The 14,067-nt window shown below is 42.9% G+C and overlaps 1 protein-coding gene across 2 annotated transcripts in view; it reads right to left on the bottom strand.

The window, feature by feature from the left end:
* Window positions 1-14,067, bottom strand: part of Mctp (multiple C2 domain and transmembrane region protein) — a 239,592-nt gene that overhangs the window by 113,280 nt on the left and 112,245 nt on the right. For both annotated transcript variants that reach the window (XM_045749849.2, XM_069302136.1), the window contains 2 exons: window positions 10,921-11,029; window positions 3,105-3,225 (listed from right to left, as the gene is read on the bottom strand). In XM_045749849.2, the coding sequence (XP_045605805.1) occupies window positions 3,105-3,225; window positions 10,921-11,029 (230 nt within the window). The remainder of the gene's footprint in view (window positions 1-3,104; window positions 3,226-10,920; window positions 11,030-14,067) is intronic.

The following is a 14,067-nucleotide window of genomic DNA, read 5'->3' as shown; positions in this document are numbered from 1 at the left end:
CCCCGGGAGTTCACAAGATGGGTATAGGCTCCATAACAACTACTCAAACAGTAGCAGCCCTCAGCTGACTCCCACAACCACGTGTAAACAAAAGAACAGCTGACTCCCACAACCACGTGTAAACAAAAGAACAGCTGACTCCCACAACCACGTGTAAACAAAAGAACAGCTGACTCCCACAATCACGTGTACACAAAAGAACAGCTGACTCCCACAACCACGTGTAAAGAAAAGAACAGCTGACTCCCACAACCACGTGTAAACAAAAGAACAGCTGACTCCCACAACCACGTGTAAACAAAAGAACAGTTGACTCCCACAACCACGTGTACACAAAAGAACAGCTGACTCCCACAACCACGTGTAAACAAAAGAACAGCTGACTCCCACAACCACGTGTAAACAAAAGAACAGCTGACTCCCACAACCACGTGTAAACAAAAGAACAGTTGACTCCCACAACCACGTGTACACAAAAGAACAGCTGACTCCCACAACCACGTGTACACAAAAGAACAGCTGACTCCCACAACCACGTGTACACAAAAGAACAGCTGACTCCCACAACCACGTGTAAACAAAAGAACAGCTGACTCCCACAACCACGTGTACACAAAAGAACAGCTGACTCCCACAACCACGTGTAAACAAAAGAACCACGTGACAGTGTGACGTCAACAAGAGAGTTTATAAACACCATAAGCGTCTCTAAAAAACAAAAGACTAAAAGCCTACAAATCCCTTATTGAAAGAACACTACAAGAAAAAAGGTAAAAATTTTTACAAATTTTAATGAGAAAGATAATTTATAACTTAACAAATTACTTGTTACAGTCCCTATCCAGAACATCAGCAGGACATTTGGTCATCTCCGTGGCGCCTGACACACCTAAATCATCCATTAATCTACAAAACATTTGATTACATCACCTAAAATTATCTAATTCTCCTCCTAGAAGATCTATTATTACTCTTAAGAGTGCCATTACACCTGAAAGATCCATTAATCCCCCTGAAAGATCCATTAGTCCTCCTGAAACACCTATTACTCCTAAACGATCCCCTCACTCCTCCAAGTTCCATTACTTCTCCTAACAGCAGCCAACGACCCCAAGTCCCAGACTCCCTGAAGCACACTAACCCTTGAGGAAGCTGGAGCCTCTCAAGACGGCATAGATCACGTCCTAAGCTCACCTGAAGGGGAGGAAAATACCCGTCTAAGATCCTATCCTGTGTATTATTACTACCTATTTTAACATCCTCGTAAATTCGTTAAATAAAGACCTGCCTTCCTGACTGGCCGTTACCCCATTTTGTCCGTTAAATATTTTACAATTTATTCGAATTACCCCATTTAAAACTGTTACTAAATATTATATAATAAGCTTCGTCATCTACTTAAAATTCATGCATACAAGAACCAGAGAGTTTTTCGTGTTTTATTGAACAGGACACATCCTCCCCCTCCCACGGCACAGCAACGACTGGCTGCCGACGCTCTTGCCATGTTGCATCAAGATAACAAAGTTGCCAGATGTTTCCATTTGGAATATTTCCCCATTTAGCTAGCCCATAGATCCATAGATATAAATTCTTGCCCGGCTGTTACGAAAACAAGATGCATTAATAAAATGTTATTATTTTACAATCTTGAAATTTCTATAGTCACTAAATTTGTGTGTATAAATATATATTATTATAATTATGGCACATCGGCAACCTTTTTGCATAAATTGCCAACTATGCATTATTCACGCGATTTTAATGCTTCAGGTCGTGACACGATCCAGCAGCTTGATAACACAGCTCAGAGGCGGGGCCCAAGAGCCGACGCTCAACCCCTGCAAGCACAAGTAGGGTGAGTACAGCCCTGAACTCATCTGTTTCCACGATAATATAACCCCCTAACCTCATGTTTCTACGATAACAGCCCCCTTAACCACGTGTTCCTACGATAACAGCCCCCTTAACCACGTGTTCCAACGATAACAGCCCCCTTAACCACCTGTTCCAACGATAACATAGACCTCTCTCTCCCTGTTGGTTACGGAGCGGGAGCAATGATGGAGGAGGAATTGAGATAGATAAAGATGGCGGAAGAGAGATAAGGGAGAGAGAGAGAGAGAGAGAGAGAGAGAGAGAGAGAGAGAGAGAGAGAGAGAGAGAGAGAGAGAGAGAGAGAGAGAGAGAGAGAGAGAGAGAGAGAGGCGGAAGAGAGGGAGTGTAGGAAGGCTCCCTCTCGTTAATATTTCTCAACAATACAATACTACTTAAAACAAATTAGAACGAAGGAGGATTTTTTACAAATGCTCCTAGTGTTCTTGGACAAAAAAAAAACTGAGATAATTTTAGAGATGGCTTCTCGACTTAAATTCAAACACATGCAAGTGCATGAGATCTGGGATAGGGAGTGAGAAAGACATAGGAACAATGAGAAAACTGAATCCCCTACAATGACATAAATAAATCCCAAGTACATTACCCCAAGACACACATTAACAGACCCAACCCCCCATACTCTCTTAGTGACACGATATTCAAGAAATATTGCTCTAATTTGCATTTCTCCCAGGGAAAAAACAGCTCTTAATTACCCCAACTAGGCCACTGACGAGCTCTACTCTACCAAATTAACCAAGACGAGTGTCCCCCCCACTCTGCCCCCCCCCCTCCCCACTCTGCCCCTCCCCCCCCCCAGGTCCCACCAGCACTCTTAAAGGAGAAGTTGCGACCAATTTTCATTCTGAATTAAAGTTTCAATTTTGTGTTTACATTCACATGTTTAAATTTACCTTTTTTTTCTAATTGGATTATAATTATTATTGTTGTTTTAACAAGCTCGAACTTTTGAATTTGGCCTTCGAATCCCCGGCGTTGCTTGCAGGAGTTGCCTTCTGTGTTGCTTGCAACAGCAACGCGCATGTTGAGCGAATATTGCAACTCAAAATTTTCCTTTTAATAAGGTTTCATGTGTTTATACATTCAACGTATACATATTACCATTTCTTGTACGTCGAGGCTCGAATCCATGCGCTGTGCCCTACATGGATGTGTGAAACGTACACTAAGACGTGCACGAGACTTTAGACGTGCGGGAGACTTACCCTAAGTGTAGTGAAGAAAGAAGCGGTCGGTCTGGGCTGGGTGGTGGACCTCGGTCTCTCGCAACCTTCGACCTTCCGCGGGTCCAGCGGCGGAGACCCTCTAGGGGAGATGTCTGCAGACCTGCAGAGTGGAGGGGAAGTGGTGATCCAGTGACTGGGGGACAAAGCAGAGAGGGGAAGAGTAAAAGGGGAAACGGGAGAAAAGATTAAGGGAGAGAGAGAGAAATGATAGGGCAGAATTAAGGAGATACGCAGGAATAGGAGATATAAATCACTGATAAAACACATTAAAACAGCAACATACAAGAAACTTGTATTCTATAGCAATAATAAATTCTACCAGTTACAAATCCTTCATCAACTTCCTAGACAGAAAAACCAACAAGTCAGATTATCTTGTAAAATCACACTTGAACGATCGACAAAAACTTCTTACAGAAAGTTGGGAATTCTGTTGAGACTTGAGAATTCTCTTGAGATATTGCTCTTCTCTTGTCACTTCTCCTCGTCCAGGTCTCATCTGTTCTTGTTCACCGAACTGTTCTCAAATTTTGGGAAGGTCAATAACAATGTTCTTCATGTTTGGTATCATCATCCTCCTGTTCTTCAAATCTCGTATCATATATTAAGCTTATAACAGCAATAAGCTTTATATGCAGTAACAAGTGTTGTGACATTTAAGGTCAGTAACAATAACTTTTAAACCAGTTTTCTTAACTCGCATCAAAAGGCGAAATTGTCAAAGAAATTTACGTCAAAAATCGAAATTTTGTATTTATTATCTTGAACTTCAGCCCCAATAAAATCTCCCCAAACCTACTTGTAGATAAGGCGACTAAGAATGGATCAAAAAATGGATTAAACTCTAAAACATTCTATATAACCTTATATTACGATATCAGAACAGGCAGGCGTCTTCTTGCAGGCGACGAGTCACAATAACGTGGCTGAAGAATGTTGACCAGACCACACACTAGAAGGTGAAAGGACGACGACCTTTCGGTCCGTCCTGGACCATTCTCAAGTCGATTGACTTGACAATCACACTTGAGAATGGTCCAGGACGGATCGAAACGTCGTCGTCACCTTCTAGTGTGTAGTCTGGTCAAACCTTGTAATAATTGTTCCATGTTTCGACAGCAAGGAGCACCCAATAAGAAACACCTAACTTGACAATTGCAAGAGATGCAGACAGATTCACCAGCTGCACCTCGATGTCCCATCTTCCCGCCAGAATGACACACAAAGCAGCGGCCAGGTCGATTATAGCCAGCACCGATGACAGAAAACCAAACTTCAAGGGAAAACTCAAGGAAACTGCTGTTTATCTCCACGTATACAGAGAAAGAGTTCGAGGGGAATTCAACTGAGGTTATTGTTATAGATTCAGCTACTCGGAACAAGTTCCAAGTAGCACGGGCTATGGTGAGCTCGTAACTTACCTGGCACAGGAGCGGGACAAGTAGCACGGGCTATGGTGAGCCCAGAGTGGACTTACCTGGCACAGGAGCGGTGCTCTCAAATGACGTTTGTGAAATTTAATAAATATCAGCTTTCAAGAATTCTTCAGATCAATTCTATTGGGATATAATATAATAATACTTCACTGTGTGGGGGGGGACAGGCAGTCAGTGTATATATATATATACATGAAAGGCTGTTATCGAGGTCCCCTCCATCCCACAGAGGTTCACCACTTACTGACCCCCGCCCCAGGGATGCAGCACATACTGACTCACAGGTACATATTTACTGACAGGTGAACTGGGGAATTAGGATATAGAAAACGCGCTCAAACATTTCTGCCTCGCAGTGGATTCGAACCCGGAAATCCCGATGGTTAGCCGAGACAACATTTCCACATGACACAGTTGGGATGAAATCGACATTAACAAATCTGAAGTTAATTTGGGGATAATTATGCTGCAGTAAATTGGATAAGTGTTATCTAATACTAGAGAGAGAGAGAGAGAGAGAGAGAGAGAGAGAGAGAGAGAGAGAGAGAGAGAGAGAGAGAGAGAGAGAGAGAGAGAGAGAGAGAGAGAGAGAGAGAGAGAGAGCGAGAACGAGAGAGAGAGAGAGAGAGAAAGGGAGGGAGGGACAGAGATGGGAGTGATAAAGAAGGAGACTCCGTGATGTCGTGGAGAGATCACCGGAGACGCAGTAGATAAGAGCATGCCCAGGACACGGCTGAAGGCAGGAATGAAGTATAACACACGATAACTGGGCAAAATAAAGAAAACAACGACAGGAAATGTCTGGTCGAGGACAGATAACACCTGGTCGAGGACAGATAACACCTGGTCGAGGACAGATAACATCTGGTCGAGGACAGATAACATCTGGTCGAAGACAGATAACACCTGGTCTCTGACAGATAACACCTGGTCGAGGACATGAGATACCTGTCGAGGACAACTGAAATATCTCCAACTTCACCCACGTGAATAAACTCAAAGTATCCACCAGGTTTAGGTCCAAGCTTCTGTCAGGTAAACTTCATATCCAAGCTCAAGTTCCTAAGCTTACAGGCGATTATATCCCTCAGACTGCCGCCCACTGGACAGGTGTGGGGTGTATAACAGACAAATTAGATCTATATGTAATTACATCACCATAAATACAACTTGCATAGAGTTTCAACCTGTTCTCAGGCCAAGCTCGTTAAAGCGGCCGCCGTCTCACACGACGCCTTTGTTTATTTTAACGTGTTGTGGATTAAAAATAGGTTTGTTATATATAATTTACTATTGCTATTAAAAGTTTTATGTATAGCTAGACATAAGTTAGATTAAGTCAGGTGTTCGGATTCTGTTGGCGATTATTTGTAGTACGTGGGTGAAAGACAGAGGTGTGATTCGAACAGCGGCCGTCAGCGAAGCACTATTCGAAAAACGTTCGAACGTCATCAGTAATGAGTTGTATGTCAACCATTTTTCCCACTCACACACAGGTTTAGCGACTGGATAAACCAGCATTTGACCTGTGTTGATGAGGACGGACTGTTTACAAAGGTGCGATTCGAACCCAGGACATGAACGAAGTTCGAGAAAAGTACATACGTTATCAGCTGTGAGTCGTGTGTAAACCGTTATCATTCATTAACTTGGGTTTGGCGGGTGAATTAATGAGCATTTGGCCTTTGTTGATGAGGAGATGTTGAGATTACAGAACATTAGGGGGTTTAATTCCTGAATTCATGTATAGCTGCCTGTAACCGTTCCGCCACCACAAGCAGGATGGCTATGGATGACATAGACAAATTAATCTAACTAGAATGCTTTGTGGCTATAGGGACCTTTGGGAACCGAACCTAGTCAAAGTTAACCATGTTTTCACATAGTAATTATCAGCTTGGTTGTAAATCGACCAGCTGGTCCTATTCCAGGGATAACTGTTGGAATGGAAAGCTCTAAGTAATAAGAATAAGACGTCACCTTCTGAGAGAGAGAGAGAGAGAGAGAGAGAGAGAGAGAGAGAGAGAGAGAGAGAGAGAGAGAGAGAGAGAGAGAGAGAGAGAGAGAGAGAGAGACCAACAACACCCCAAACACGCCACCACTTCCAGACCCTTACCGCCTCTATCCTCTGTTTTATCAGGGTCGTATACCACCAGATTACACAGAAAATGTTGTTCGCTGTAACTGTATTTTCCAGATTACTGCATGAGGGAGGGGGATGCATACAGCCACACACACACACACTCCTAAGTCTAATGTATCAGGATTGTATTCTAAAGTTTACCAGTTTACGTATGTATATGTATACAAAGAGAGTATTCAGGAATTGTAATTTTTTCCAATTCCCGCATTCAAATGCCGTTTTCTGTTTTACAAGAGGCGGAGCGTGATGCATTTTCTTGAATTAATTCAGGAATAATTAGACAGTTTCTACAATGCTGCAATTTCCACGTATGCCATTTATTTGGCCGTGTGTTCTTACTTCACCAAGCCGTGCGTGCCGGGTCCGGCATCAGCTCCTGGGCCCCAACTCTTGTAGTTCTTGCCAAGCCCTCATTGTCTAGATTTGTGTCTGAGTGTATGTATACAGTATATATACGAATCCATATTACATGTATACGAATCTGCTTGCCGTAGTTACTGCTCACTGTGGTTAACCGTGGTTGATTTAATTTTAAATTATCAGGGGAAAACGCCTGGGGGATCGAACCCGGACCCTCCTGGTGGTGTGGTGGAACTCGTTACCACCTCACCATCAAGTCCCCCCCCCCCCCCAAGGGAAAACGCCAAGCCATTACGATTTTATAGCACTTGGAAGGGATCAGGATAAGGATTTGGGATGGGACGGGGGTAAAGGTATGGTGCCCAACCACTTAGGCGGTCGGGGATTGAACGCCGACCTGCATGAAGCGAGACCGTGGTTGAGTCAACTTGTCCTCTCGAGTAATACATCACATTTTGATGCCAACATCCCCAACGGGTAAAATATGATATATTATATATATCATAGCGGCTCACAAGCATTCACGTTTTCTATGGGTAGGGGACGCTCAGTTATGTTAGATTCAGGTGCACACCATTTTCTGTCACATTGCCTCAATATTTTCACATTGATCCATCACGCTATTGTGACAGCAGTTTGCATATATGTATAAATGGAAATATTCGGTCAGTCCAAGGGTGGAACACCTGTTTTTCGGTGTACGAACACTTGAGTTTATTTGATAGTCCTGAACTATGTTTAGCTTAGTCAGTAAGCTCTTGTGGTGGCCTAACTAACCTCTCCAGAGTCCAGAGATGGTTGGTTATAGATTCAGCTACTCGGAACAAGTTCCAAGTAGCAGGGGCTATGGCGAGCCCGTAGTGGACTTACCTGGCACAAGGGCGGTGGAGTCCAGACGTCAATAGGCTCTGCTCTAAACTAATCTAATCTAACCTAACCCCCAACACCATACTGTATATAAATACCATCGTTCACAAATAGGTTTGCCAACGGATTTTAAAACTTCCTGAACCTAACCTAACCTAACTCAACCGAGCCTAACACAGTCTAACCTAAAATAATACATTCTAACCTAAAATAATACATTCCAACCTAAAATAATACATTACAACCTAAAATAATTCATTCTAACCTAAAATAATACATTCTAACCTAAACTAATACATTCTAACCTAAACGTATAATCTGTTTAACACTCACAAAATGTGAGTTTTTTTTCCCCGAACCGTCTCGTGTACAATTAGACCAGCCCACACAATCCACACTCCACAACAGAGGATGACAATCACATACCTCCATCCTGATCTTCCAGCCCATTCCTCCTCGCGAAACTCCGCATCTATTTGCATAAATACAATCTACTTCATGAGCAGTTTAATGGAGAAAACCCGGTCCCCGGGAGCCAGTACGGAGCCATAGTACCGTATCCCAGCCTCTCGTGGGAGTAAACAAACGCGACTAAGATCGGAAAGTCTATATAGGATGTAGATATAATGTCTTAGGGTCCCCCCTGGCGGTCAACGTCTGAAGCTGAGCTACAGACATGTCGGTTGGGAAATTGAAATGTTCCATTTTCTGTATCTCTTTCTCGGCCTATACTCGTCTATTTATATTTCTTTTAGCTTCTATCTCACGTATATATATAAGATTTCAGCTGCTAACAGGAGTCAGAAGTCGTCTGTTGAGGTACTCGGTTGTGTAAAAATAAAGAAAGAAAGAAAGAGAGAGAGAGAGAGAGAGAGAGAGAGAGAGAGAGAGAGAGAGAGAGAGAGAGAGAGAGAGAGAGAGAGAGAGAGAGAGAGAGAGAGAGAGAGAGAGAGAGAGAGACAGAGAGGGAGAGGGGGAAGGGACCTCGCATGGAGACGTGACCGTTAACAATCCTTCCTACAAGACAAATCACCAGCCAACCAGCCCATCTTGTTACCACCTGTGGCTGCCTTACAAGTACCCCCCCCCCCACTGAATGCCTCGTCACATGTGCAGCACATTCAACATTCCGTGATTGATCAATATGTTGTGCGATGCTCGTGTGGACGCGGGTTGCAACATGCTAATTTCCGTTGCAGGATGTGAAATGTATGCATGGATGAGGCCCCTCGTGTGATGCTTGTTCCCGCTCAGTCGGAAAACGTGTCGTACCGAAGTGGTGGTGGTGGTGGTGGTGCCAGTGCCCAGGTGTTCGAATAGGTGGTGACAGTGCCCGGGTGTTCGAACAGGTGGATGTTGATTGTATGAATTTAAAGCCATATTTTGCGTTCCAGCATAAACATTTTATTTGTATTATATGAAGAGGTCAAATGTTGAAATAATATTTGAACACGTTAATGGCTGAGGAAATTTAAGCTTAGTCATACTGTCACACTAACTTGTCCTAACTTGTCTTGAATAGTCATTCTGTCACACTAACTTGTCCTAACTTGTCCTGAACAGTCATTCTGTCACACTAACTTGTCCTAACTTGTCTTGACTTCACCCATCCATCCTCACACTCACCCGCACCACTCTAACTTGCCCTTAACACTGTATTTACATCCCTATACTAACCTAACCACAACGTACAAAATCCAACGTGTTAACCGTACACTGCTGCTTGAGCACCATCATTTCGGGATGGTGGTGTGGGGGGGGGACATCTCATCGGGATGAGATGAACCCCGGACCTCAAGTGGTACAATGAAACAGCTATCTTCCTGTGCAATTCAAAAACTTCCAGATTCCAAGGGTGGCTAAAAAAACTGCCTCGAGTCTCACATTTGACCTTGAAGGAGATATTCAAGGACAAGAAAAAGCGGTATTTCAAAGTAATTTGAAGGTCGGAACGATATCAATTTTAAAACTATCAAAACCCGCCATACTATGGTCAGGAAATCGATATTTCAAGGTTAGCTAAAATGACCTTTTAAGCTCACTAAAAACGACATTTCCAGGTCAACAAAACGACATTTCGAAGAGTCAAGAAGAAAGGTATTTGATGGTGATGAAAAACGGGAATAATATGCAGGCGATGAGTCACAATAACGTGGCTAAAGTATGTTGACCAGACCACACACTAGAAGGTGAAGGGACGACGACGTTTCGGTCCGTCCTGGACCATTCTCAAGTCGATTGAACTTGACTTGAGAATGGTCCAGGACGGACCGAATCGTCGTCGTCCCTTCACCTTCTAGTGTGTAGTCTGGCAACACGGGATTAATATCAAATGAGAATTTCCATTTTACAGAACGTCACAAAGCAAGCCACTAAAATGTCAAGAGGAACACATGCAGGTCCAAGAGGGACCAACTACCACACACACACACGAACCCAACGACCAGCTAAAATACCGTCCCCAAGTGAAAAATCTGAAGAATTTCTTTTAGTACAGACAAAAATCTACCAAAACAAAGAGCCACATGTTATGGTGAGGAGAGAGAGAGAGAGAGAGAGAGAGAGAGAGAGAGAGAGAGAGAGAGAGAGAGAGAGAGAGAGAGACCTGCACAATGGTGCGTCCCCCCTATATAAGAAACACTCTTTATCCAAAGTTGGAGGTGAGACACTTGGAGTTAACCTCATGCAACTTTGCAGGGAAGATAGTCTGGGGTATAGGATGGACATAGGATGGTCGTGTACAGCTTTCATTAAAAACTTTTAAGAAATATTATCATTTATACTACCAAGTGATTTTCATCAAATGTGAAATATTTGGTGTGTTTTCCATAGAGTTATTTCGGCGCTTCTTAATAAATTTTCAGAAAGAAGGGAAAAAGTAGGGAGGAAGAAAGACAACATGGACATTGGGCATGAAATATGATGACAAGAAAATCCAGAGGATGGATTTTTCTGGAAAATCCAGAAAAAAGTGGATGGAGGATGTTACCTGTCCCCGGAGATGGATCTGGACCGGTGGATGAGCTCTGTGGCCGACTTGGAGAACGACCTCCGCATTGATCCGCTCTCAGTACCATTTTCCCGACTGCTGCCGACCTCTGAAACACCAGGAGCAGAGAGTTAGAGTCATGCGTACACACGCCTAAATAAACGCACACACGCATGCATGCACACGCGCGCGTACACCCACACACACCAAACCATCAGTAACCCATCATATGACAAAGAATAATATAATATGAAGCTGTAATCCTGCAAATACATACAAAGGCAAATACACGGACATTGCATTAGTCAATCGGCGGTTACAACGGAAGGTTCAAGAGCTGAAAACAGAAATCTTGCAAGCTCTTGCTCTTTCAAGATGTTGCAAACAGAAATAAGTGAGCACACACACACACACACACACACACACACACACACACACACACACACACACACACACACACACACACACACACACACAGGGCAAAATTCGGTATTCTCAAATGACCTGGACAGACTGAAGGAATGGTCCAACAAATGGCTACTGGAGTTTAACTCCAGTAATTGTAAAATAATGAAACTAGTTGGAGGATGAAGGAAGCCAAACACCTGGCACAAATATGGAGATGAAATCCTTCAGGAATCGGCAAGAAAGAAAGATCTGGGGATTGACATTACATCGGACCTGACCTATAAAGCCAACATCAAAAGGATATCATCAGCGGCATATGCGAGGCTGGCAAAAATAAGAACTGCCCTTAGAAACCTGTGCAAGGAATCATTCAGAACCTTGTATACCTCATATTTCAAACCAATCCTGGAGTATGCGGCTCCAGCATCGAGTCCGTATCTAGTCAAACTCAAAACTAAGAAAAATTCAGAAGTATGCCACTAGACTAGTCCCCGAGCTCTGAGGTATGAGATACGAGGAAAGACTTGAAAGTAAACCCCACGACACAGGAAGAGTTAGGGGGAGACATGATTACAATTTACAAGATTCTCAGAGGAATTGACTGGTTAGATAAAAATCAACTATTTAGCACGAGTGGTACTCGAACAAGGAGACACAGGTGGAAACTTAGCACCCAAATGAGTCAATGGGGCGTTAGAAAGATTTTTTCACTGTCAGAGTAGTTAACAAATGGAACGCACTAGGTAGTGATGTGGTGGCGGCAGACTATAGATAAACAGGTTTCGTAATTTATTGCGTAAATTGCTTAATTAATCCTTGCTGGTCCAGACAAACGAGGTCATTGGGGGCTTACACCGTCCAATCCCGTCGCTACCATCAAATGACCCTTACACCAATTTGCTGCTGCCCTGAACCTCTCCATTCCATCACAATCCTTCCATCCTGCTGGGTGGAAGGGGGAACCAGGAGACGCATTCTCTGTCCTACATGCAACTTTCCCTTAATTGATCTGTTCCGTACGCATTCTAAATAATCTGGGACCAGATTCACGAAGCAGTTACGCAAGAACTTACGAACCTGTCCATCTTTTCTCAATCTTTCGCGGCTTTGTTTACAATTATTAAACAGTTAATGAGCTCCGAAGCACCAGGAGGCTGTTTATAACAATAACAACAGTTGATTGGCAAGTTTTCGTGCTTCTAAACTGTTTAATAAATGTAACCAAAGCCGTCAAAGATTGAGGAAAGATGAACACGTTCGTAAGTTCTTGCGTAACTGTTTCGTGAATCTGGCACCTGTTTCATACGCAAATTTCCATTTAATCTCAGTTCCATACGTGATCTTTGCATGCCATCTCTGGTCCACATAGAGCCTTTTCCTTTGTTTTATTAACCGGATCTGTGTGAAATGGCACATGTGGCTACCGTTCTCGCAAATTTAATAAGTCAATATTGACTTATTAAATATGTGCATAGGTGACATACTTAACATAATAGATACCCTTAAAAAGATTCATAGAAAACACCGACCTTACCTAACCTTGTTAGTATCTTAAGATAAGCATCTTATTGCTTCGTAATTACAATTATTACCTAACCTATAATAGGTATAGGTTAAGTAATAATTGTAATTACGAAGCAATAAGATGTTTATCTTAAGATACTAACAAGGTTAGGTAAGGTCGGTGTTTTCTATGAAAATTTTTAGGGGTATCTATTATGTTTAGTATATCACCTATGCACGTAGTTAATAAGTCAATATTGACTTTACGAATTTGCGAGAACGGGTTGGCTAAATGGCACGTGTAAAATGGCACATGTGTAAATTGGCACATGTGTAAAATGGCACATGTGTAAAATGGCACATGTGTAAAATGTCGGATAAACAAACTCCTCTTAATTCGAACTATTGGCAGATGACACACTGTACAAAATCCTTATAGTTGTCTTACACGGATCCTTGAGAAGTGCTGCATTCCCTCGATATTCCGAGTTCCAGTTAACTCGCACTGTTCTTGTAAGCGGCGCATGCGCAGAGTATTGATCCCCCCCCCTCCTCCTTATCTCTTCCCCATCTCCCCCCCCCCTGTCCCACTCCCATCCCACTTCCCCCATCTCTCTTCCCACCCACAACAGCTAGATTTATCAGCTGAATTACTGTAATTCTTTCCAGTTTCCAATGTTATTTATCCCTTTTTACCCTCTTCTTTCGTTTATTTCACATGCTTTATCAGCTTCTTTATCAGCTCTTATTATCTCGCTTTCTTATTATTTTGTCTTTAATTTCTTATTTTTATTCCTCTATCCGCTCTTCTGTCTTCTCTAACCATCTATCTCATGCCTCTACGTTCTCCTTAATATTATTTCTTATTCTCTCAATCACCCTTTTTCTTTTCTTCCTTTCCTCCTAAGTCTTCTTCCTAATTATCTTCACCTTTCTTTATTGTTCCATTTTTCAAGTTTTCCTGTACGTCGAGGTGTGCTTGGGAGGCTTCTTCTCCCCTCCCCCCCTTTGGCCTCGTGTGAGGTCAGGCTAATTGGTGGTTTCTCCCAGGACGGTCGTTAAGGTGGTTTACAACAGGTAAACTCAGTATAAACATTGTTGTTGTCTGCTCTTGATAGGTACTCCATTCCTTTGTCAGCCCTCGCCTCTCTTTCTCTCTCTCTCTCTACTCAAACTCTCAAACTTATCGTTCATTCAGGTAATTTAGAGTCGTCTGCACGCCCGAAACTCAGTGAC

Source organism: Procambarus clarkii, chromosome 47 (assembly GCF_040958095.1).
Source record: "Procambarus clarkii isolate CNS0578487 chromosome 47, FALCON_Pclarkii_2.0, whole genome shotgun sequence".
Classification (NCBI taxonomy): domain Eukaryota; kingdom Metazoa; phylum Arthropoda; class Malacostraca; order Decapoda; family Cambaridae; genus Procambarus; species Procambarus clarkii.
Note: the sequence above shows the minus strand (reverse complement) of the source record. Positions and strands in the feature narration are given on the sequence as shown.